Source organism: Candoia aspera, chromosome 2 (assembly GCF_035149785.1).
Source record: "Candoia aspera isolate rCanAsp1 chromosome 2, rCanAsp1.hap2, whole genome shotgun sequence".
Taxonomy (NCBI): domain Eukaryota; kingdom Metazoa; phylum Chordata; class Lepidosauria; order Squamata; family Boidae; genus Candoia; species Candoia aspera.
Window position 1 is genome coordinate 44888869 of NC_086154.1, and position 26552 is coordinate 44915420.

General features: G+C 40.4%; 2 protein-coding genes across 4 annotated transcripts in view; one reads left to right on the forward strand and one right to left on the reverse strand.

Moving 5' to 3' along the window:
* Nucleotides 1-896: 896 nt before the first annotated feature.
* FERRY3 (FERRY endosomal RAB5 effector complex subunit 3) lies at nt 897-5068 on the reverse strand. The gene has a single exon (XM_063291694.1). The coding sequence runs from the start codon at nt 4610-4612 to the stop codon at nt 2987-2989; it is 1626 nt and encodes a 541-aa protein (XP_063147764.1). The 5' UTR covers nt 4613-5068; the 3' UTR covers nt 897-2986.
* A 22-nt stretch (nt 5069-5090) lies between these two features.
* Nucleotides 5091-26552, forward strand: part of ABTB1 (ankyrin repeat and BTB domain containing 1) — a 35821-nt gene continuing 14359 nt past the window's right edge. Inside the window, exons 1-8 of one of the 3 annotated variants that reach the window (XM_063291696.1) lie at nt 5091-5341; nt 9193-9255; nt 12379-12434; nt 14077-14221; nt 15635-15794; nt 16803-16848; nt 17622-17738; nt 21149-21264. In XM_063291696.1, coding sequence (XP_063147766.1) covers nt 5286-5341; nt 9193-9255; nt 12379-12434; nt 14077-14221; nt 15635-15794; nt 16803-16848; nt 17622-17738; nt 21149-21264 — 759 coding nt within the window. In that variant the 5' untranslated portion in view covers nt 5091-5285. Of the gene's footprint in view, nt 5342-9192; nt 9292-11486; nt 11643-12378; nt 12435-14076; nt 14222-15634; nt 15795-16802; nt 16849-17621; nt 17739-21148; nt 21265-26552 lie in introns of those variants that run through there. The other 2 variants (XM_063291697.1, XM_063291698.1) reach the window with 2 other exon arrangements.

Here is a 26552-nt window from a genome sequence, read left to right on the forward strand (position 1 = left end):
TAACTCCACATTCATCATCCCTTCATACTTTTATATTGTATACTTTTATGATGAAAATAAACTTAACAGTATCAGGTTTGAGAAATTAAGGGACTTTATTCTGGAGTCCTTGGTGCTCTCTGAGCCTTGTTTTCTTGCAGATGTTTCATTGCCAGACTAGGCAACATCTTCAGTGCAAAGAGGGAGTGGGCCTTGCTCTCAGTTTATATACCAAGTTTGCCCTGCCCGTGTTGGTAGGGGTGTTCTCTCCTTGGGAATTCCCTGGTTCAGCTGTTTGCTGCTTGGTTGATTGCCTGAGTTAATAGGTCCTTGATTAGGGTGTATTGTGCTGTTTGATGGTTTATCTGGTGTTAATCCTAGTGTTGATTTTTGCATATCTGGGTGTTGATTGCCGGCAAGGGAGTGTCCTGGTCTTTTGGCTTTTCTATTGTCTCTTTTGAATGGTCTGTAAATGTTGTTTACCTCTATGTGTCTGTTGATGGCTGCTTTGTCTGAGTGCCAGGCTTCCAGGACTTCTCTGGCATTTTTGGATTAACACCAGATGAACCATCAAACAGCACAATACACAATAACTCAGGCAACCAACAGGATGCTCTGGCATGGGCTGGTCCATGAAGTCACGAAGATTCGGAAGCGACTAAACAAATAAACAACAGGCAATGAACCAAGCAGCAAACAACAGCCCAATCAGGGAACTCCCAAGGAGAGAACAACACCCTTACCAACACGGGCAGGGCAAGCCATGGTATATAAACTGAGAGCAAGGCCCACTCCCTCTTTGCACGGAAGATGTTGCCTAGTCTGGCAATGAAACATCTGCAAAAAAACAACAAGACTCAGCACCAAGGACTCCACAGTTCAACCCAGAGCTACAAATATTTGCTTCAATTGGAACTTTATTATTTAAAAGAATTTTAACAGGGATTTTTGAAATGATAGGATCATTCTCAAAATGGGCAAACAACTGCAAATAATGTTAAGAAGTTAGCTTATTCATGGTTTGAAATGCATATTCTGCATTTCACTGCAGCTCTAGCAATTAGAACCTATACAGCTAAATGTATAGGCTAAATTTGGCTAAATTTGAAACTAAGTTAAATTCATCATCCAATAGGGAGAAAGGGAGGATTTCAAAAATTTACAACATTCTGTTAGAAGACAAACTTTTTGAATTGGTTAAGAGCAATATTGGAATCAGATATAAAAACCCTTTTACTTTGACTTTAGAGAAAACCATTAAAATCAATTTTGGCCAAAATTAGGGAGCACTCAACAAAAGCAATTTATAGATGATACTTAAAACTAAAGAAACTCAAGTGAGTTTCTAATATAAGGCCCTGTTATTGGAGAAAATATAAAGAAATAGGTTCATTTTATCATACGCAGTGGTTCTGTAAGGTATTTCAGTCTTTTTGGATTTAAGTTTTAATTAAATCATTTAATAATTTAACCAGTTTGGTCTAGTGGTTAAGGCACCAGGCTAGAAACTAGGAAGCTGTGAGTTCTAGTCCCGCCTCAGGCATGAAAGCTGGCTGAGTGACCTTGGGCCAGTCCCTCCCTCTCAGCCCAACTCACCTCACAGGGTGGTGGTTGTGGGGAAAAAAGGAGGAGGAAGGAGTATTAGGTATGTTCTCCGCCTTGAGTTACTTATAAAAATAATAACAGTGGGATAAAACATCTAAAAAAAGTAGACAAGCCACAACTCCAGCCATTACATTAGATCCTAAGTTGGCCTCATTAAGGTTTTTTTGATAATCCAAACAATACTTTAAAACACAAGTAGTAGCCAACCTAAAAGCAAATTGAAATTAGTATTATAGGTTACAAACTCATTTCTTAATCTAGATGAAACAGAGGCATGCCTAGTCACCTTAATTAATTTGAGACCAAATTATGGTTACACTTCTTTTAGTAATGTACTTATTTCTTCAACTTCCATCTGTCTCCAAAACTACCATTACCAAATGGCACCTTGTTCCACCAAATCAGCAGCAGAAGTCCATCAATGTACTTAAAAGAAAATGTTTTTGCTTATTGGCAGAAAGATAACTCAGATGGAGTTGTTCTGATGTTATCGTCACCAGCTGCAATATAGAAACAATATCCTGAGTATTTGCAGTGCAAACCATATTTTTCTGGACATTGTGTGGATCAAATCTTTTAAGTCATAAGCCATGATTTACAAACTACAATGGCTGGGATCACTCAACACATTAAGCCAAAACCAAACTGCTATATGGCTAGGTACAATGCATGAATTCCACAATGAAGCAACAGCCTGAATTGCTCCCCTGCTCTTATTTGTTTAAAAGGCTGAAGTTCTTAACTTACTGCCATGGCCTTATATTCTCCATGTTTATCTCTTTTATGAGCTCAAGACCAAAACAGAATGTCATCTAAAACAGAACTATTGTATCTGGGCTGTAAAAATCCAGCCAAGTATTTGATGGTAGCAGGAGTTAGAGCCCTAAAGAATAAAATCTAATCTAATCTAAGAACCGTTTAGCTTGTGTTATTACTATATTCACCTATGCTAAAATTCTATTCTGTGAAGTAAAAAAACAGTGTCAAACTCAAAATGTGTAAGAAAACTTTTTTCAATACACTGATATCTAGAAAAAAAAGCAAGATTTTTTTTTCCTTTGACAATTATATTTCCAACATACAACTTGGCTAATTTCCAGTGCTACACAGACATTTTAGCTTCCCATTTTACTACTACAGGTCTTGTTATTTAAGGGTCGGAAGGACCTCAGAAGAACGTTCAATAGGGAGGGGGGGGGGCTGAAGTCAAAATGGCAAAAAAAAGAAAAATCACCCATTACCAATTTCCCTTTGTGTAGGCATACAGTTTTTTTTTTTTAATATTGCAGGTGCTTCTGTTAGGAATTTCCACAATCATGTTCAAGATATTGAAGTGTTTCAGGTATTGAAATGAATTCAGTGTCGTCATCTTATTCATGCTTTGTAGAACATTGGAGGGAGTTCAGTGTTTGGATGTCAGAGTGAGCGTAGATGACACACGGAAAATCTGTGGCAACATGTTACTCAGTTGGTAAAACATTTCTTCAGAAATACTCTGTGGTACCAAGAACTGAACAGTTCGAGAAATCCCACCATCCCAGGAAGCCATTTCCATCATAAACCCTTTGACACACTTAAATACAAGCTCTGCTCTTTTCAGACACCAAGATATTGTCATTTCTTCAGACATATCATGTATCAGCAAAAGAGGAATACTAACTGTAGTGATGTCATGGGTGCAGCACACTTTAAGGATATTTCGGAGGCCCATGATTGCAGGATCCCGGGCTGTAATATTACCTGACCTCACATTGTCATCCACACAAAGATGAAAAGTCACATGAGTTTCAGAGAGATTTGAATGTCGGGTGATGTAAAATTCCCCTGGAAAAATATTTGATTGATTTTGTTCACCATTCTTAGATTTATCTTCATTGCCGCTAATTCTGTTTCCTGCTTCATTTAGTCTTTTGGACTTACTACTCCGCTGTGCTCGGGCATAAAGTACAACTTGCTGGACAATTTCAAGCTGCTCCTGAACTCCAGGAAAATGGAAATCTGTGCACTCCTGGCAAACAGTTGCAAAATCTCTTTTGATCCCACTGTAGGAACTGATGCGATTATCCACAAGCAAGACTAGACCACAAAGCGAAGTTGAATAAAGCGAGAGTGCAGTTTGAAGCCGATGGAGTTTGACTCCGCTGCGGTGACTGCGCTTGTGCTTGCAGAAGTCCAGCATATCTGCCCTCAGGAGCCGCAGATTATGCATGGTTTTCAGCTGTGCCCCCAAATGGATAGTGAAACTTTCTTCCAATTGCCTCTGGTCCTCAAAGAGTCTTCCAGTTCCTTCTTCAGATTCTCTCCACTGATTAGGAGTAACTTTGATCTCATCACCAATACTGCTGTTGGGATTTTGCAGGTCCTTGTGAAGTTTGACCACCCATTCCTGATACTCCTGTTTTTGGATTGCTGTGGTTTGTTTCAATTCATTGTTCCACTTGTTCTCCAATAGCTGCTGGGATTCAAAGTGCTGAGCTGCCAACATGTTTACATCTTGATCTGTTAATGATTTCCCCAGTTCTTGCATCACCTTATCCATTTCTGTCCGTTGCCTTTCACGCAGTTTTTTTAGCTCCACATCCCTCTCGCTTATTAATTCGGAGATGCTAACAAAATAGTTATGTTCCAGGTTTAACAGAGTTTCAGAGGCAGGAGAATGGATCAGATCATGATAAACATCTGCAAAATCTTCATCCCAGCTGGGGTCTTCTGGTCTTGCATGTTCTGATGTTGCTTCAGTGTAAGCTTGGGCCCAAGCGTTAGCCAGCTGGTGTAAATCCACTTTACCAGATTTTACAGCTTCCAGAGCCGCTTCTGCTTCTCTATCAAAGTCTTGTACAGATTCCTCCTCTATGAATCGAGTTAGCGATTCTTTCAAGCCATTTTCTACGAAGAACGGCAAATTATGAAGAAGCATTAGACGCCTAGGCAAATGACTAACGTTTTCTTGGACTGGGAATTTCAGTGGCACGGTAAGTACAAAATGCTGGTTCCCAGCGTTGAATTTATACACAAATTCTCTCTCCATTCTGCAGCTTTTCCCTTAGTGGCTCTTCCTTTCAATGATTGGTTACCTTCATAAGCGTTTTAAACTTATGTCCTTTTTACAAGCAAAACCCCCACATGTGCTTCCGCTTCACAGTCGCTCCAGCAGCGCCCGCTCCCTTTAAATAGGGCCAGCTTCCGGATTAGAGGGAAAGGCTTCCCGGCCGACTGAAACGCCGTGTTGTCTGTCTCCTCAAGCCTTAAGAGAGCAGCATCGCCTTTTCCGGGCGACATGCGAATCCCAGGGCGTGACTCGGGCATCCGGAAGCTCACAGACTGCGGGGTACCAGGCCGGCGCGCGCTCCTCCGGCGCGAGTAGCGTCCAAAGAGGGGGAGTCGCCGCCGCCGCTTGGGTGGGACTGTCCTGAGCCACGGCGAGGCTTTGAGAACTGCCGTCCGGCTCACCTTTCAGCGGGGCGGGCGTGACGGGGCACTTCCCGCCGCGAGGTCCGGCGTCCTGCAAACCCGGCGAGAGGGGCGGGCCTGCGTACAGCCGCGTCCCGGGGAGGAGAGCGCGGGGCCGGCCTTAGTAGGTTCAGCCCCTGCCGTCGTGTTTACATCCGTCCCGCTCGGGTGTCCTCCGAGGCCTCGGCTCCCTCCCCGAAACCGCCTTCGCTCTCTCCAGGCCGGGTCAATGCGGCGCTTTTCGCCGGGCCATGGACACCAGCGACCTCTTCACCAGCTGCAAGAAGGGCGACGTTTGTCGCGTTCGGTGAGGCCTGGGCTGAGGCGTAAGGGGTGCTCTCTTAAGGTTGGAGAAGGTGCGGGTGGCCCTTTTGGGGCATGACAGCCCCCGCGGTAGGTTGGGTGTTGTAGTACGGGGTTGTATAACTCCCGGTGCTCGGAGCTTGCCGCCCTTGTATTTGTTGAGAATCGTTGCGTGTTTATTCAATAACGAGAACTTTTCAAAGTGGTTCCTGCAACAAAATTGGACCCACTTTCATACGTTCTTCTAACGTATGAAAGAGAGAATGTGAAGAAGGGTGTTCCAGACATGTAATTGAAAGTGCTCCTAATTATTAATTATTTATTTTACTATCATTCTAGGGCATCTATTTCTGCAGGTAACAAAATGCAACAACTTGTTCTGTGGCATGCAAGGGAAAAGCTGCCAACGTTGTTGGAAACGTAGAATGAAAACTGTTTTTTAGTATTCTAGGTTGAGAACCAGCATTTGTGAGGGAGCTCGAAATAGGCTATATTTGCCAAACATATGCCTTTTTGTAACATTCAGTATAACAGTAGTTAGGGGTTCAATAGAAGCATTAACACAATTTCTCATGGTGGCTAAAGTTTCTTATCACACTACATATATTAAAATATTAAATGGAAGAATGGCTGTGTCCACTTTACTTGGTTTGTTAGAAGTCACTATAGGTAATTCTCATTAACTTTCATCACTCCTTTTTCCATTTTCTCTCTCATCCAACAGTAACAAAGTTTGTACACATACTCCACATATCTGATCATTTCAAGTATTTGTAAGAATTCTGTGTTAGTTAATAAGACAAATGTGCATATATTAAATATCTGGGACCCAAAGATGATAGAAGCAATGCTATTTTGATTTTGTTATGAGCATACTATTTGGTCTGCCCACATTTACTTATCTCCCAAAGTAACTGCTGTTTGGTATTACTATGTCTTTTACTCAAGTTGTTTCATGTCAGTAATGCGAAGTCCAATGTTTTTATGTAAAGTCCCCCTTGATTAAGTTCACTTCCTGGTGATTTGATAGATATGTCAGTGCTGTTTTCTTGGCAACAAACAGGAAGTAGTTTGTCATTGCTGTCTGGGATGTTTGTTTGATTTCTTGATCTAGCCCTGGAATTCCCTGGTGGTTTACTATCCAAGTACTAACTAGGATGAACCAGCCTTAGGGTTTTATTTATTTATTTATCAAATTTGTCACTGCCCATCTCCTCCGAATGGAGGGACTCTGGGCGGTTTACAGCATAAAACAATAACTATACAATAAAATTCCAATATAAAAATAGACTAAAACGATTTTAAAAACTACCTAATATAATAAAATCCTGATGGCTATGATCTCATTCACTACTTGTGTGGGAGGGGCACTTCAAGGCACTAGCCAACCCCAAGTATGATTATTCTCCTCCCTGCCCCAAGCCTGATGGCAGAGCCAGGTCTTCAATCAGTTTTGTTTTGTTTTCACATCAGTCAAGATATGCTAAACTGGGGTTTCTCAACCAGGGTTCCATGGAACCCTAGAGTTCCATAAGAGGTCACTAGGGGTTCCCTGGGAGATCACATTTATTTAAAAATTATTTCAAATTCAGGCAACTTCACATTAAAGTTTCATTATTTTTAGTTTAAGAACACTGTTAATGCATATATACAGGCCTACACACGAATATAATAATTTTCTAACTTGTGGCCTATATTTGAGCCTGAATGTGCAGGGGTTCCCTGAGGCCTGAAAAAATATTTCAAGGGTTCCTTCAGGGTCAAAAGGTTGAGAAAGGCTGTGCTCAATGCTGCCACCTAGCTGAGCCCCTGGTTCTTACAATCTCTAAAAAGAAAAAATGTTTTCATCTTTATCAGCTCAGCTTCATCCCTAAAGCAGCTGACAGCTTCAGATATTAATGACCTAAGACAGCCAGGTCATTAACTAGAGAGGTATATGTGAGATGAGCTTTGAAGCAAGTTATAAACATATAGTCTCATCCTAAAATTACATAGTATTTGTTGTTTGATATCTTGAATCTGTCTGCTGCTTTTCCACTAGATGTGTTTAGTGCAGCCTGTAACAAGAAAGAATGCAGTGTTGTTACTGCATAACAGGACATAATCACAAAAACAAGCTAATAATTGTTAGCAATTTATTAAGGTAGGTACAGTATGTCAGCACTATAAGAATAATTTATCAACTGGTTTATAGTAATCTAATGCTAAAAATAGCTCATAAAAGATGTCAGTCATTAAACTAATAGTGATTATAACGGATTTAATTAGATTTAAATGCTATGAAATATATAATACAATCACAAACTGGCAGGATCAGTTAAATTCAATATTGTTAGAACAAGTAAAACCAACATTTAAAAAAAACTGGTATAAAAGCCATACAGGTAGTCTTCGCTTAACAACCACAATTGGGACCAGAATTTTGGTTGCTAAGTGAAGTTGATATTAAGCGAATCCAACCTGATTTTACAACCGTTTTTGTGGCAGTTGTTAAGCAAATCACCATGGGCATTAAGCGAACCATGTGATCGTTAAGTGAATCACATGGTTCCCCATTGATTTTGCTTGCCAGAAGCTGGTTGGGAAGGTCAAAAATGGCAATCATGGGATCCTGTGACGGTCATGAATGTGAACTGGTTGCCAGGTGCCCAAATTGTGATCATGTGACCATGGGGACGCTGCAACAGTTGTGTAAGGACCAGTCGTAAGTCTGAACCATCATTAAACGAATGGTTGTAAAGCGAGGACTGTCTGTACCAACCAAAACATACAAAGGTGATAGTAATAGACAATATCACACAGAGAATAATCCAATTTACATTAAAAGTTGCCATTGTTTTTGAAAAGTTTAGGGTTTTCTTAATCTTTCCTCAATATCTCTGAAGTGTAAGTTAAAACAAGAGTCCTAATTCAACAGTCTGATTATACTTTTTTTCTCTCTCTCTCAAGGATTTTTCCAAAATCCAAAACAAAGATGCATTATTTTTAAAATTTTTCATTTATTTATTTCACAGGCTTTTATGCTGCTTCAGTCAGTGTAAATCTAAGCAGCATACAGCAAAACAATATAACAATAATATAAATCTACAATAATATTATAGTTCTTACAGTGTATCTGTAGAACACTATCTTAAAAAAATCATGAGTGGCATTGTATCCTTACTGTGCCACCATTCACCTCTGGCATGTGTGTTTCTCATTTCCCAGTCCAAATGATCTCTGATAGAGCTAATTTCTTTAATGCCAGGCGTAAAGGAGCCAATCATATCTGGTAACAGGAAATTCCTTAAAAGGGGAGCCTCTGCAGAAAATGCTTGTCTCAAGGCCCTCCCACCTTAATTTGTGGGGAATGGAAACTCTGAGCATGTGTTTCTGCAGGCATGCCTCGAGCAGGCAGATTCTATGGAGCAAGTGCTCTTAGAGATAATAAGGCCCCAAGCCATGAAGGATTTCTAAGGTGATAACTAGCACCTTGAATTGCACCTGAAAACAATGAAAACCAATGGAGCTTTTGCTGCATGCTCCTATTTTCTCTTGCTCCTAATATAAATGGGAGAGTTTGTGCCCATATTAATAATATCTTTGATAGATAACCTTAAAAGATTTCTGAAGTTATTTGATTTCCCCCTACATTAAAAAGTTGGATGAGATCTATAGTAGGCAGACAGAATTGCAGTAGAATTAGTATAATGTGCAGAAAATATTTTTGGTGGACTCTCACTTATTTGGGATGAGGCTTTGAGGGGGCAATGTTGGTGCAGCACTTTTTTTAATTAAAAAAAGCAACACTAAAGCTGTGACTGAGGTGGGCTGGAATAGATTCTTAGTTATTAAAATTGTCTGTTTATCTTTCAGATACCTTCTTGAACAGAGAGATGTTGAAATCAATGTCCGAGACAAATGGGACAGTACCCCTTTGTGAGTGCTTTGATCTTGAGACACACATACTGTTTGGTAACTTATACAGGAATTTAAGAAAAACTAAGGTCTTTCAGCCTTTGCAGCATTTTCCTATCTTACTTATTTTTGAAAAAGAAAATGTTTTTTGTTAAGTATTGTGAGTAATCTCTCCCAGGTTATGTGTATGAATAACACTCCAATGTCTAGTCCCTCTGTTAACCTGGATAATTTTCCTCATTTGTAAGAACCTTCTGGGTGACAGTCGAGTTTCTATCATTGCTGCAGTGTGGTCACCATTTGACTAGGTTGCTAGAAAAGCCCTGCTGATTTGAATTGGCATGGAAACAATAATTCTCATATTTGTTTTCAACTTATGTTCAGAGCTATACTATTCTAGAAGCAAATGACTGACATAAGGGGCAGGATAGCATAAGGATCTCTTATAGGATGAAATCTGTCATACCATAAGCATTTCCATTTACTGTATTTGTAATGCAGTTTAATACAAACTTGTGATTTTGCATTATCTTCATTGTCTACAGATCTCTATTTTTTTAGCATGTTTATCCTCAAATTTGTGAGTCTGGGGTCTGCAGAGAACATCTTCAACCAATCGTTGCTCAGTCTTAGTTATCCATTTGCCAGCTAAGAGAGTGCTAGCAAACTAGTGCTCCTTTCTCTGTCAAGCTGGCCAACTGCTTCCTGTGCTTCATGAATTAACAAATATCCCTTAACCCTGTCTTCACAGAAAGCAAAGCAAATAAACGGTTAGCATGTGTCTTTTCTTGCCAAACAGAAAAGCTGTGCATCACCACGCTAAGTGGTGCATCTCAGCAAACTTTTGAAGAGCAGCGTGTCAGCAAAATTGCATTTGAGAGCTTTTACCCTATAGCATAGTTCATGACAGCATGTTAGTAAGCTGAGCTAAATGAAATGCCAACTAGATGGTACAGTGCATAAAGTGTGGCAGTCTCTCCAGTGAGAAAACAAACACCCACTAGCCCAGGATTAACTCACTGGAATGTGGGCTTCATCTGTCTTGCAAGTGAGGGGAAAAAATGAAAACAGTTTTTCAGAGGGTGGTGAGGAAACAGCTTTTGTAAATTTACTTTGCATTAGTAGTGGTTGAAGGACAACACTGTGGGATTGGTGAGGAAGTGTGCCATCTATAACTCCCAAGTATTTGCTTGGAATATTGTACATTCAAAACAATTGTTTTGGCTATCAGTCTGAATCTAGGAAAAATTCAAGATGGTATTTTTGCCTTAAAACCTTAAGTTCTGGGCTGCCTAATATTACTTACACCTTTTTTTTTACACCTTTTTTAATCTTGAGTCCTGAAGACGAGACTGGGGAAGGGGCTCTTATTGTAGAACGAATTATTCAGGCAAATTTTGCTGGCAGTAACCTGGCTATCTTTCTAGAGCCAAGACAAGATTTTAAAATACAAACAGTTCACCTGTCAGCTTTTTAGCTGTATCTTTAAATCTAAGGCTGAGTGTTTTTTCTTGCTGCTTAAAATGTTTATGTGATCTATTCTGGAAGTCTTGCATAAAAGGAGCAGAACATTTATACATTTTTTAAAAAATGTCGAATGTGCTGTTTTGGTACTTTTATTGGAGATGAGTGGGGGGAATGTTGCTTCTTTTTTCCCAACTGAGTATCAGGTAATATATTTCTTGCATTGTGAGACAATCATGCTATACTATGCTTTTTTAATCATGGCTTACTGAATAAACCATATGAGTTTGGTCCTAGAATATGCAGAGCTAATACCAAACAAGCCACATTATGATTTAATGTGATGTGTGAACTCAGGGATACAATTAGTGATTGTGCTTAGGGACCAAGATATCTTTTATGATTTGCAACATTTGCATAGTTCTAATCTGAGTTTTATTGGGGGGTGTTGTCCTATATTGTAGTGGAATAATTGTATTTTACATATACGTACAACAAAATTAGGCAGCTTTATGAAGATAACTTTTGGTACTGAAAGCTTGGTAATGTAGGGATAATCTGTGGCAAGTGCAGCAACGTTCTTTTGGCTATTTGAATGCTTTATCATCTTGATTGTAATATCTTAACATGGCGGGGGAGACCTGGCATAACAGTGGTACCTGTGAAAAGGATTTGGGTGTCATTATTGACAACAAGTTTCACATGTGATGCAGCGTGATGCATCTACTGAAAAGGCAATTGCTATCTTGGAGTGCATTAACAGAAGCATAAAGTCCAAATCACAGGAAGTAATTGTTCCACTCTACTTTGCCCTGGTCAGACCCCACTTGGAGTACTGTGTCCAGTCCTTCTTAAAAGGACAAGTGGAACAAGTTCAGAGGAAGGCTACCAGGATGGTGAAGTGTCAGGAAAGCAAGGCTACAAGGAACGGTTAAAGAATCTGGGTATGTTCAGCCCCAACAGAGATTGTTCTAAAATCTCCCCTCAATCTTCATGTATCTGAAGGATGGTCATACAGAAGTAGGGAGTAGGCTTAACTTCTATTGCCTGGCCTGGGAGTGGGGGGATGTTAAACCCACAAGGAAGCTGTTTCAGGATAGGTGTCAGGAGGAAATTCCTGATTGTGTGAACTGTCAGCCAGTGGAACAGGCTGCACATGACATGGTAAGTTCTCCTTCCCTGCAGATCTTAAAACAGGCTGGATGCTCATTTTTCAGAGGAGTTCTAGCATAGTGTTTCTCAACCTTGGCAACTTTAAGCTCTGTGGACTTCAACTCCCAGAATTTCCTAGCCAGATGCTGGCTGGGGAATTCTGGGAGTTGAAGTCCACACATCTTAAAGTTGCCAAGGTTGAGAAACACTGCTCTAGCAGATCCTGCACTGAGCAGAGGTTGGATTAGATTATCGCTAAGATATCTGAACTCTAGGATTCTATTGTTTATGTTCACTACTTTCTCATGTGTATGTGGTTGACAGTTAACTTTATTCTGCTCTGGCTTTTTCATACTGAAAAGCACTAGAGCAATAACTTTGAAGGGACTAGTATTTCATGTAATTCTAGAGTTTCCATCCAGTTGCAGAATTGATGCTATGGATAAGCTTTTGGGGCTCATGATGCATTATTCTGTAAAGATTTTATTTTTATTAGTATATTTCTGATCTCTGTGTTCCCTTTTATAGATACTATGCTTGTCTCTGTGGGCATGAAGAGCTTGTGCAATACCTTCTAGCCAATGGTAAGGGAGTCTGATACACTCCTCTGGAAATAAATATATGTGGTCACTTTTTGCCTTCTAGTATTGAAACTGTGAAAGTAAAGTCAGTTAATAATCTTGCTGTGATGAAAAACTGTGGTTACTTTCAGCCTGTTGCCAACACCAAGGTAAAGGTAAAGGTTTCCCTTGACGTAAAGTCCAGTCGTGTCCGACTCTAGGGGGCGGTGCTCATCTCCGTTTCTAAGCCTTAGAGCCGGCGTTGTCCCTAGGGACACTTCCGGGTCATGTGGCCAGCATGACTCACGGAACGCCGTTACCTTCCCGCCGAAGCGGTACCAATTAATCTACTCACATTTGCATGTTTTCGAACTGCTTGGTGTGCAGAAGCTGGGACGAGCAACGGGAGCTCACCCCGCCGCGCGGTTTCGAACCGCCGACCTTCCGATCGACAGCTCAGCGGTTTAACCTGCAGCGCCACCGCGTGCCAACACCAAAGAGACTGAAATTTTATTTTTTGAAATCTTTTTCCCTTTGTGCTAATATGGATCTGAGTTTTTTTTTAGAAGGCCAGGAGAGTGCTTGGTTACATTTATGTTATGAAGTTTCTGTTCTTTTTCATGTTGCCTCATCCAAAAGGTCTATGGCTAAACTAGATTAGAGGGAGATCTGATTGGTCCCACTCTTACAGTAGAAATAAATCCACTTTAAAAGCAAGCTAGAAATTGCTAGCTGTTTTAATCTATCAAGTGGAAAGTAAAAGAAGCCTCAAAACCAAGAATAGCTGTTTTGGTATAGAGATCCATCTAAACCAAGCTGTAGCTCACCCATGTCTGGTCTTTATCCATGTCTTCTTGAGAATTAATACACTGTTTCATAATAATTTGGTTGCAAGGAAAAATACTGTATATTAAAAAGGAGATCAGTTAGCTTTGTATAATTCTTATTACAGGAACGTTTACCTGAGAAAGTAAAGGTCAGACTTTAAACCGGGGGATTATGGTTTAAATCATAAAGCAGGTTCATGTCCTAATACATGAACGTATTCCTGGGATGACTTGCTGCTTTCTAAAATTAGGGATGCGTGTTTTAAGATGTTTTACAATTAAACAATTTATCAGCTACGGGTAGGCTAGAAATAGAGATTCCCTAGCCAGTGTAGCTGATAGTGTTAATACAGTGTACTCATCTCTATGTGATGACGTAGTCAAATTATTTTCATTGTTTTTCTACATCTCTTGCATTCTGTACATAAATTGATTTTTCTCTATTATTTCAGCCAGATAGGGTAGCTTCACTTAATATTTTAAGGAGCTAAATTGTATAAAATTTGCCCACTACAGGATTTCAGATATTTGTTTTCATTTTACTGGCATTTTTATAAGCTTGGTCTAATTCATACTCAATAAAAATGTATTTTCTCTAAAATATTGAATATACCTCACCCCATAGTCTTAAATGAGCTCTTAAGTGGATGAGACTGGATGGAATTTAATTCTGTTTCATAAGCCCTTCTTGGGACCTTACAAAAACATTGCAGTGAAAATGTCCAAAGGCTTTATAGAAGTTACTTCATTTCTTTCTGCCACCCTTACAAAAATAGTACTGATAAAAATGTTTTGTGTAATTTGGTACTTACAATTATGCAAACTGGTCTTCCCTACAGGTGCAAAATGTGAAGCAAACACCTTTGATGGTGAGCGGTGCTTATATGGAGCTCTGAGTGATACTATCCGGCGGGTGTTGAAGGAGTATAAGCAGATCACCGCAAAGTGCATGAAGAGGGACTACTATGATGCCTTTCTTCAGCGGTAAGGGGATGCATTCTGATATTGGCAAAAGAGTCATCTTCAGAGGGGGTGAATCTATCATTGTCTTCTGTTTCTTATCATGGACAAGTGACAATTTTAGGTTATGGCACTATGTTATATACAGGTAGTCCTCACTTAACAACCTTTCGTTTAGTGATGGTTCAGATTTACGACAGTCCTGAAAAAACCAACTTACAACCGGTCCTCACACTTAGTGACCGTCACAGCATCCCCATGGTCACATGATCACAATGTGGGCGCTTGGCTGGCTTCCGGCAAGCAAAATCAATAGGGAACCATATGATACACTTAATGACCACATGGTTCATTTAACACCTATGGTAATTCACTTAAAAACCACTGCAAAAATGGAAATCAGGTTGGATTTGCTTAATGACCGCTTCACTTAGCAACCAAAATACCAGGCTCAATTGTTAAGCAAGGACTACCTGTAAAAGTATGCAGTATTCAGTTCTTCTGTCTACCTGTCTGTTGCTCCTCAAAGAAGCCACACCTTTGCCTAGACTTGCCCAGCCTAGGCTCAGAAAAATCGGTGTTTGAGTTGAAGAGGTGGTTTGTGCAGTTACTGTGCAAGCCCAGGACATGGCTTCTTTAAAGAGCCTTTGGAGAGGATTAGTACAGAATTTGCTTGCCAGGAATTTAAGTGGTTCAGCAGAAGGAATGGTGTAAGAGAGCTACGGTGGTGCTTAAAACTGTCCTTTTCTCATACGGTTGTGACTAGTGAGTTATATCTTAAAGAATTTATCTTCCAGAGTAAAAACTGTACCAGTACAATAAGAAAAATAGATAAGATTCATCAACTGCAATATTAATAATGCTATTTTACAGCATTAATCTTTTTCTTGGGGGAAAAAAAAGATGGTGTTGTATCCTCTCAGTGCATGGAACTGTTGGAACAGTGAAGGTGAAAGGTCCCCTGTGCAAGCACCAAGTCATGTCTGACCCTTTGGGGGGACGCCGCTTTCGCAAAATTTTCTTGGCAGACTATAGCGGGGTGGTTTGCCATTGCCTTCCCCAGTTGTCGCCTTCCCCAGCAAGCTGAGTACTCATTTTACCAACCTCGGAAGGACGGAAGGCTGAGCCAACCTGAGCCGGCTACCCGAGAATCCAGCTTCCGCTGGGATCGACCTCGGGTCGTGGGGAGAGTTTCGGTTGCAGTACTGCAGCCTACCACTCTGCGCCGCACGAGACTTTCTATGGAACTCTTCAGTGTTTCTCAACCTTGGCAACTTTCAGATGTGTGGACTTCAGTATGGCTGGCTGGGGAATTCTGGGAGTTGAAGTCCACACATCTGAAAGTTGCCAAGGTTGAGAAACACTGGTCTAGTTGAATTATTCCACACAATTCTTGTCTAATCATGAAATTACTTTTCTCTCTCAATCTCCTTGCAGGCTTCTAGAACAGGGTTACCACAGTGACATTGTTTTTATAGTTCACGGGAAGTCTTTCTGTGCCCATCGCTGCATCCTTGGTGCTCGAAGCGCGTATTTTGCAGAAATGTTTGAGACCAAGTGGAAGGGGAAGAATGTCATAGCACTGAAACATCCATTGGTAAGAAACCCATGCTTTGTTTTTTCTTGAATATTTTTATATTTGACACTTTCTTACCTGTCATTTGTCAGAAACTGATGCCAAGAAATTGCGTTGCAAAGTGGTGGTATTATGGGTGTCTGGCGAGATCGTGCTAACAGAAGTTTTGGTAATATTCAAGTTATGTTTGCTGTCTGTATCTTGCAGTTCCACTTTCAGATACATCAATCTGCAGGCAGGAGAATTAGAACTAATAGGTACTGGAAACTGAGCTTCTGTTTTATATTTCTCTACAGTATTTTAAAACGAAAGTGAAGTCAGAAAGATGGTCTTTCATGGATAGTCTACATGCCATAAAATAAATTTTATTAAAATTATGGGAAGCAGTTTCCCAACTCACTTTTCACACAAACCATCTGGCTTTAAGCCAATGCCTCATGGGAGCTTGATACGTCCTGCTGAAGGTGGCAAATGTGTTGGGAGCAGTCTGCTTCTGCCACCCTGTTGGATATTCCTCAGTCTGATCCAACTGGTTACACAGTTTGTGAAAAGATTACCTCTTGCCATTAAAAGTTAACTGCCAAAGGACATTTCTTCATTTGTTTGCTTGTTTATTTTTTTTGGCCACCCAACTCCCAGTGACTCCAGTCAGCTTCATAAAGTTAAAAGAACAACAAGTATGTAAAAACGAAAAATATTCATAAAATAGTGGCCACCCAACAGAACAAAACCATCCTTAAACGTCCCCCTTAAAGGGGCCTATCCATCCATCTCAACCCAAAGCCGGTGGGAAAAGCCACCTTTTGAAAAAGAGTGTAGCCCAGGTAGCAGGGGTGTCGTATGGACATAATGAGACTTGCCTACTGCTGCTAATGATTCTGCATTTTGTACCAGCTGTAGCTGCCCAAATTCAGCAACCTGAATTTTCTAGGCCCTGTTAACTTTCTAGTTTAGGACACATTTATATCAATATTTCTTTCAAATGTTTGTTGTATAAATTTGTATGTAACTCATTTGTTCCATGTACAGATCAATCCAGCAGCCTTTAGCTCCCTTCTGCAATACCTCTATACAGGTAAATCTAATGTGATATATTAAAAACGATGGTTGCTACATTTGGAATTTATTTCTTCTTTACGATAAGTTCTACATAAATTTCCTGCTTATATTTTCTTTCAAAGTTTTAGATTCATTGGAATTTCTTGAAAGATATTGGAAGTGAATAGATGGTGGGTGGGCAACATTTTTTGCTCTGGATTACAGTTAAAAGTGTTTTGGATGCTCAGAGCCAAATTGGGTGGGTAGTAATGCTGTGATATCACTAAAGTGGTTTCCCAATCTATCACCATACATAAATAAATAGTAATAATCACCAAAGTGAATGTAATTGGGATTTCTGGAATGTTTTAAAAAGGAGGGGATGAGAGTTTTTGCTTTTATGTATATGTGTCTCATATGCCTCCATGAAGGTTTGGACAACTTTTTCAGGTACTTACCAGTGAGAACCTGCCTCAGACATTGAAATTTAGGAGCACAATTTTTGGTAGCCGTAAAGCATGATTTTCAGTGGAAACCCCCCCACAAAAGATATAAATAGTTAAAAACAATAAAAAAGTAGAATTCTCTCAGGCTTCATGTTAATAAAGTAGTTTAGAAGATAGCTCCAAAATACCTATATAACCTGTACAAGTATAAATGGTGTTATTTTTGAGCCACAGGGTGGTGCTAGAGTTTAAGTTTATATCTATGGTTTGTATGGAGGGAGAGAGAGACCTTGGTAAACAGAAACTGGAATGAATTGGAAGATTTAAGTGAAAGGATGATTTGCATTGTTCTTTTGTTTACCAGGCTGTTTAGACATAGATGTAGAATATGTGAATGACTGCAAGAGATTGGCCAAACAATGTCAGCTCCAGGATCTCATTGAAGACTTAGAAACCAAATGTAAAAAGGTGTATGAATTTGGTAAGTCTCCCTATCTTACTGACATTCTTTATAGGAAAATGGAAGAGGAGCCATTTCTCTTAGATAAATTTACTTTTGGTAATTAATATGTTTCACAATATGAAATGGATTAAAATATTATAATTGGCAATCACGGTGTCTAAAATTGCACAACTGATTAAAGCCCACCAAAATAAAACGTCTTCAGTGTGTTATGAAAAGAAACAAATGGGTCATGGCACTAAAACACTATCTTCTGTCTATATCCCTTGAATCTTGAAATTGTATCAAGTGCAGAGACTATCAAGCTAAAGTTGAGTCTTCTAGTGGAAGTGGACAGGCTCTGAAGTAGTTCAGTTTTAAGTCATTTGGGTCTTCATAGTACCATGCTGCCCACTAGAAGCACTAATAATGAAGCTAAAGGTTAAATACTTTGGACACATCATGCACTGGCAAGAGTCACCAGTGAAGACCCTGAAACTGGGAAGAATTAAAGGCAGTTGAAAAAGAAGCTGATGGAAGGTAACTGGCTAGATGCTATATCTGATAACATAAGCATGACTCAAAGGACTCAGGGTACTCAGACACGCAGTTCCTGAAAGACAATCCTGACAAATTGATGTCCAAAGAGTTGGAAGTGACCACACAACTAAACAAGACAAAATCTGGTTTAGGACAGGGGAGAGCTAGGTTCAAGTCTACTGTGGAAACTCACTAGGTGATTTGGAGCCAGTCATCCCTCCTCAGCCCATTCATAGTTGCTGTTGTGGAGATAAAGTGAAGGGAGATCCCTATGTATGCTCCCTTGAGTTCTTGGAGGAAAGATGGGATATACTGTAGATCTCCCACTTCCTTGGCAGTCACCAGATCAAACTCAGCCCAGATAACTGGATGAAACTGAACCCCAGTCATCTCCATAGCAGCAATGCAGCCAAAAGTCAGGTCCAAGTGAATGCATGCAACTTTATCCAACAAATGCTTAGCATAACCCTCACAGTGGGCCTGCAAGGGTTCCGCCAACCCCTTCTTAACCAGGAGGGACTGAGTCACCCAAAGCATGGTCACCAGGTGGCTATCAGTTAAGTAGGCTTAGCTCTGTTTCTGCTTAACAACATTAATATAAATATGTGTGCTGTTTGCTTTTCAGAGTAATATGTGTGTATCTTCTTTTTAACTTGGACCTATTAGTAACTGATTAGTAATAGTAGGCAGGTTTTTATATGGAATAAATGGAAATCTGGAAAAAAAAATGCTTGCAGTGTAATTTTATCCACAATGTAGTATTACTTAGATACCTCTATACTAGAATATTTAGCCTACCTCCTACTACTTAGCCAGACTTCATATGGAAACTCCCTGCTGTTAACAAGAATTAACTTTCTGGAAATCATATTGTGAGTTAGTGTTCTCTATAGGAAAGGAAGGAGTGGGAAGGAACAAAATTCTAGTTTTTCATAGCTGGGAGTAGACTTTCAAGCAATAAGATATAATGTCCACCTCTGCTAATGGTTTGTGCCTTATGTGGCATTATACAGTGGTGCTTAAAAGTTTGGGAACCCTTTTGAATTTTCAATATTTTGGCATAAATATGACATAAAACTTGACCTGTTCTCCACACAAGTCCTGCAGCTAGTTAGAACCTAATTAAACAAATGAGTTAAAACAGTATTCTTGTTCGTTTATTTATTGAGGAAAATGATGCAAAGCTATATATTTGTGTATGGCAAAAGTATATGAACCTCTAGGATATCAGGGGAAATTAGAGTCAGATGTAGGATAGAAATTACTTCTGGGATAGAAGTTGCTTCTGTGGTGAATGAGACATTTAATTTGATCATTTTTAATAGAAATAGTCCTAGAAAATTGCAACTGTGACTGGAACAATCTGGAGGAAAAAACCCATAAGCATACAAATATTCATCTGTGCAACTTTTTCATTAGAACAGAGAACCTAATTCTTCATTTTTTTAATTAGTTTAATTCATTGAACTTGGGTTTGATGTTAGACAATTTTGAAAGTTGAAAAAGGTGGGCCTCTGAAGGGTATAAATGCTAGATTTTGCAAAGCTTCCACTTAAATACTGTTAAGAGCTCTTCATCAGCTTGGTAAAAGATAAGATCATCAGAAGACTCAAATATCTTTGTCATAATTCATTTCAATTTGGGAATATTTTCACGTAGCCTTGTGAGAAGAATTTTTTTCTTACTGTTTTTTTTTTTGTATAAATTTATCAGAAAATCCCAAAAGATCTCAGTGTATTATAAGCACTGACAAGTCTTAAAAGTCTTCAAGAAATTAAAATTAGTACCTCTTACTGACTTAAACAAAGCTGTTGAGAAAAACAAACAGCTGGTAAGAAATTTGCTGGCAAGAACCAGCACCGATCAAATTAAAGCAAGCGAGCAGCAGCACTGAATTTCAGTGCTCAGATACAGAAGAGTGAAAAGATTTTAAGCTTTGCCCAACAAGTTGAACAAGGCCTTAAATTAAACAAGTTTATGGAAACTTGTTCCACTTTCCATTTGAACTAACAATACAGGTAGTCCTTGCTTAATGATCACAATTGGGACCAGCAACTCCATTGCTAAGTGGTGCAGTCGTTAAGTGAAACATCACCTGACCACGGCAGACTTAACAATGTCATTCCTGCAGTTGTTGAGTAAATCACTCGTCGTTAAGTGAGGCATCACATGAATGCGACTTGCGATTTTACTGCTGGCTTCTCCATTGACTCTGCTTGTAGGAAGCCAGCTGTGAAGTGCATTAATGGTGATCACGTGACAGTTGTAAGCGTGAGGACCTGTCATAAAGTTACCTTTTCAGTACTGTTGTAACTTCAAATGGTTGCTAAACAGGGCAGTCATTAAGCAAGGACTACCTGTATTTATTATTAGATAGAAGATACCAAATACCGTAATTTACTAATATTAGTTTATAGAGGCAGTGGGGATCTGTCGTCTTACCTTTTTATTTTATTAATATTTATTTTAGCAAGTATTTTAAATGAGCTTTTAAATTTGTAATTAAATTAATTAAATTCTAATTAAATTTTTAATTAGAAATGTAAATATGCTAGAAATAATGGACTTGGTTAAAATGCATGAACCGATGCTTGGAGTGCAAGTAGTCCATAATTTAAGAATTATACATATGAATGGATGCAGTGGAGTAAAGGATAGAAAGATATAATGAATGGTTTGGTGTAAACTATACTTAGCGGTATTTTTCTTATGTCTTTAATGGTTTTTTTTGGGGGGGGTTGCTTACTGTATCTCCTCCCTTTTCTGTACTTTGCATGATATTACTTACTCTGAAATATGTAGGTATGTAAATCACAGGCTAACGCTCCACACGTCTAGCTCACATTAGGACATACTGATAAAATATTCAAGCTTTTAAAGTTTTGATACTTTTGCTTTGTTTCTTTCAGTTTCTTCCAAGCCAGGGACCTGTGTAAAGGTGCTGACAATTGAACCATCAGGTAATTCACGGTTGCAGGAAGACCTAGCTCTGCTAGCAGAGTGTGCCTTGCCAGCTGAATTCAGGGTAGGAAATACTTCATTCCTTATTTCCATCTCTTTGATGCATTCTTCCATTTGAATAATTTAACAGAATTACATGTTGCTTATTATCCTGCCATGTTTGGCCACCTGTTTATTAGATCTAGGTTTCTCCTGAGTTGTTAAGATGGCCTGGGAGATGACCTTTAGTTAGGTCCTTGCTGTGGTGTTGGCCTGGGAGTGGGTGGTGCCTTCAGCCTGGAAAGAAACAGTGGTGTGCCTTCTCCTCAAGAGGCTGTCCTTGGACCCAACAATTCTGGACAATTTACTGTCCTGTCTCCAGTCCTCCCTTTTTAAGGAAGGTTGTTGAGAAAGTGATTGGACTGCAGTTGTAGAGAACCTTGGAGAAAGCAGATTATCTCAGTTTCAGTGAGGTTTTATACAGAGACAGATTTGGTTGTGCCTGTTGTTTACCTCTGCTGGAGCCGGGATAGGGCTTGTGCCACCTTCTTTGTGCTCCTTGATCTTTTAGTGGCTTTCAGTACCATCAATAACAGTATCCATTTGGACCGGTTGTGGGGGTTGGGAACTGGGAACAGTGTTTTATGGTGGTTCCCTTCCTTTCTTCATGTTGTTTATTCGTTCAGTCGCTTCCGACTCTTCGTGGCTTCATGGACCAGCCCAAGCCAGAGCTTCCTGTTGGTCGTCAACACCCCCAGCTCCCACAGGGGCGAGTCCATCACCTCTAGAATATCATCCATCCATCTTGCCCTTGGTCAGCCCCTCTTCCTTTTGCCTTCCACTCTCCCTAGCATCAGCATCTTCTCCAGGGTGTCCTGTCTTCTCATTATGTGACCAAAGTATTTCAGTTTTGCCTTTAATATTCCCTCAAGTGAGCAGTCTGGCTTGATTTCCTGGAGGATGGACTGGTTTGATCTTCTTGCAGTCCAAGGCACTCTCAGAATTTTCCTCCAACACCACAGTTCAAAAGCATCGATCTTCCTTCTCTCAGCCTTCCTTATGGTCCAGCTCTCGCAGCCATATGTTACTACTGGGAACACCATTGGTTTAACTATGCGGACCTTTGTTGTCAGTGTGATGTCTGTGCTCTTAACTATTTTATCGAGATTTGTCATTGCTCTTCTCCCAAGGATTAAGCGTCTTCTGATTTCCTAACTGCAGTCAGCATCTGCAGTAATCTTCGCACCTAGAAATACAAAGTCTTTCACTGCCTCTACGTTTTCTCCCTCTATTTGCCAGTTATCAGTCAGGCTGGTTGCCATAATCTTGGTTTTTTGAGGTTTAGCTGCAAGCCAGCTTTTGCACTTTCTTCTTTCACCTTCATCATAAGGCTCCTCAGTTCCTCTTTGCTTTCAGCCATCAAAGTGGTATCATCTGCATATCTGAGATTGTTAATGTTTCTTCCAGTGATTTTAACCCCAGCCTTGGATTCCTCCAGCCCAGCATGTCGCATGATGTGTTCTGCATACAAGTTGAATAGGTAGGGTGAGAGTATACAGCCCTGCCGTATTCCTTTCCCAATCTTAAACCAGTCCGTTGTTCCGTATTCTTACTGTTGCCACTTGGTCGTTGTACAGATTCTTCAGGAGGCAGACAAGATGACTTGGTATCCCCATACCGCTAAGAACTTGCCACAATTTGTTATGGTCCACACAGTCAAAGGCTTTAGAATAGTCAATAAAACAGAAATAGGTGTTTTTCTGAAACTCCCTGGCTTTTTCCATTATCCAGTGGATATTGGCAATTTGGTCCCTAGTTCCTCTGCCTTTTCTAAACCCAGCTTGTACATCTGGCAATTCTCGCTTCATGAATTGCTGAAGTCTACCTTGCAGGATCTTGAGCATTACCTTACTGGCATGTGAAATGAGTGCCACTGTTCGATAGCTTGAACATTCTTTAGTGTTTCCCTTTTTTGGTATGGGGATATAAGTTGATTTTTTCCAGTCTGATGGCCATTCTTGTGTTTTCCAAATTTGCTGGCATATAGCATGCATTACCTTGACAGCATCATCTTGCAAGATTTTGAACAGTTCAGCTGGGATGCTGTCGTCTCCTGCTGTCTTGTTATTAGCAATGCTTCTTAAGGCCCACTCAACCTCACTCTTCAGGATGTCTGGCTCTAGCTCACTGACCACACTGTCAAACCTATCCCTGATATTGTTATCCTTCTTATACAGGTCTTCCGTATGTTCTTGCCACCTTTTCTTGATCTCTTCTTCTTCTCTTAGGTCCTTGCCATCTTTGTTTTTGATCATACCCATTTTGGCCTGGAATTTACCTCTGATGGTTCTAATTTTCTGGAAGAGGTCTCTTGTCCTTCCTATTCTGTTGTCATCTTCCACTTCCGCGCATTGCTTGTTTAAAAATAATTCCTTATCTCTTCTGGCTAACCTCTGGAATTTTGCATTTAATTGGGCATATCTCCCCCTATCACTGTTGCCTTTTGCTTTCCTTCTTTCTTGGGCTACTCCTAGTGTCTCAGCAGACAGCCATTTTGCCTTCTTGGTTTTCTCTTTCTTTGGGATGTATTTTGTTGCTGCCTCCTGAACAATGTTGCGAACTTCTGTCCATAGTTGTTCCAGGACCCTATCTACTAAGTCCAGTCCCTTAAATCGATTCTTCACCTCCACTGCATATTCCTTAGGGATATTAGTGAGCTCATATCTAGCTGATCTGTGGGTTTTCCCTAATCTCTTTAGTCTGATCCTAAATTGTGCAATAAGAAGTTCGTGATCGGAACTACAGTCAGCTCCAGGTCTTGTTTTTACCAACTGTACAGATGTCCGCCATCTTTGGCTGCAAAGGATGTAGTCAGTCTGATTTCTGTGTTGTCCATCTGGTGAAGTCCATGTATAAAGCCATCTCTTAGGTTGTTTGGAAGAGAGTGTTTGTTATGCAGAGTGAGTTGTCTTGGCAAAATTCTATCAGCCTATGTCCTGCTTCGTTTTGTTCTCCCAGGCCATGCTTACCTGTAATTCCAGGTGTCATTTGACTGCCCACCTTAGCATTCCAGTCTCCCGTGATGAAAATAACATCTCTTTTAGGTGTGTTGTCCAGTAGGTGCTGCAGATCCTCATAGAACTGCTCTACTTCAGCTTCTTCAGCATCTGTGGTTGGGGCGTATATTTGGATCACTGTGATGTTAGATGGCTTGCCCTGAATTCAAATTGAGATCATTCTGTCGTTTTTTGGATTGTATCCAAGGACTGCTTTAGCCACTTGACTATTAATTATGAAGGCTACTCCATTTCTTCTGTGGTCCTCTTGTCCACAGTAGTAGATCTGGTGGTCATTTGATGTGAAGTGGCCCATTCCAGTCCATTTCAGTTCACTGACACCCAGAATGTCTATCTTTAATCTTGACATCTCACCAATAACCACATCCAATTTGCCCTGGCTCATAGATCTTACATTCCAGGTTCCAATGGTGTGTTGATCCTTAGAACATCGGGTTCGCTGCTCACCACCAGCACCGTTGGCCGCTAGCTGTCGTTTCGGCTTTGAGCTAGCTGCATCACCACGTCTGGGGCTAGTTGACCTCATCTTCTGTTCCTCCCCAGTAGCATTTTGACCAACTTCCGACCTGGGGGTCTCATCTTCCGATGGTATACCGACAGATCTCTGGTTGTACTGATCCATTTAGTTTTCACGGCAAGAATACTGGGGTGGGTTGCCATTACCTTCCCCAGGGATCGCGTTTAGTCTGACCTCTCTGTCATGACCTTCCCGTCTTGGGTGGCCCTTCACGATTTAGCTCATGCCATCATTGAGGTGCTCAAGCTCCAGCACCACGACAAGGTAATGATCCTTTGCTGAAGTTTCTTCATGACAAGTAATAATAATAAAATGTTCCCTTCCTTTCTTCATGTTCCAGTCAGTGTTGTGGGGTGCCACAGGGTTTGATATTTTCTCCCCTTCTGTTCAACATCTACATAAAACCAAGATCATCTGCCAGTTTGGGGTTCGGTATCATCAATACGCTGATGATACCAAATATATATTTGGACCCCAAGCTGGCCAAGTGATGATGTCAAGGTCCTGTCCCAGTGCCTGGAGGCTGTGTGAGTCTGGATGACGAGAAACTGGCTCCAACTTAATCCCATCAAGAATGAATGGCTGTGGATGTTAGGGCCCCCCAGATCCAGGGATTTTCTGTCTCTCACTTGCATGGAGTTGCACTTCCCCATTCAAGATTGGTGTGCAATCTAGGGTCATTTTGGCTCCAGTTCCTACTCAAAGGTCATGTGGGAGCTATGGCCAAGGTGCACCAGTTGCACCGCTTCCTGTTCAGTCACTCATGCCCTAGTCACCTCATGGCTCAACCACTGCAGTATGCTCTACATGAAGCTACCTTTGAAAACCACTTCGAACCTTCAGCCAGTCCAGAAAACACTGGTGCTGGCAGTGATGGGCATTCCTCAATATGCCCACGTGACACCATTGTTTCATGAGCTACCTTGGTTGCCATTGTGCTTCCAAATGCAATTCAATGCGCTGGTTACAAATCCCACGGGGCATAGGGCCAGGTTATTTGAGGGACCGCCTATCTCCATGATTTCTGCCCATCTGCTAAAAGCTGGCAGAGTTGGTACACTCCAGGTCCCTTCGATTAAACAGTGCCATCTGTCAGGATCTAGGAAGTGTGTCTTCTCTGTCACAGTATCTGCCCTCTGGAATGAGGTTCCCTGAGCAATTTGTGTGGCTTCCACCCTGATCGCTTCTAGAAGGCCTTGTAAATCTGGCTGTTCTACCAGGTCTTGGATAGAGCAGATGTGGTCCCCTTGCTAGATATGTTTTTGTATATACTGTGCATTGTTTGGCTGGATGCCAATCTTGTTTACTTATATTTTATTTTGTATTTTTTTATTATTATTACTTGTCATATTGTGAGCCGTCCAGAGTTGTCTTGGAGTCTGGATGCACCTAAATCAAATAAATAAATGAAGGCTTTGTAGCTTATGAGATAAAAGCAGCCAAAATTGCTAAATTAGACATTATCTGTTTTCACTTTCTGCTGGCAGTCATACAAAAACCTTACTACCCTTCATAATATAGTATAATCCCAATCAGAGAAAAAGAAATATAATCTTTGCCAGAGTGTCCTTATAAATTATTCACAAGCAGGGCTAAAATTCCATTACACATTTTTCTGTATTAGTTCAATAGCACTTGAGCCAGTATTTTGCTGCTTCTAAGCCATATACATCATATTTTCCTATATCTGCCAACTAAGATTCTAGGAAATAAAATACTAAAATGCGCTAATATGTCCATTTTGCTGATTTGGCCAAAAGGTTGATTATCCCACATAAT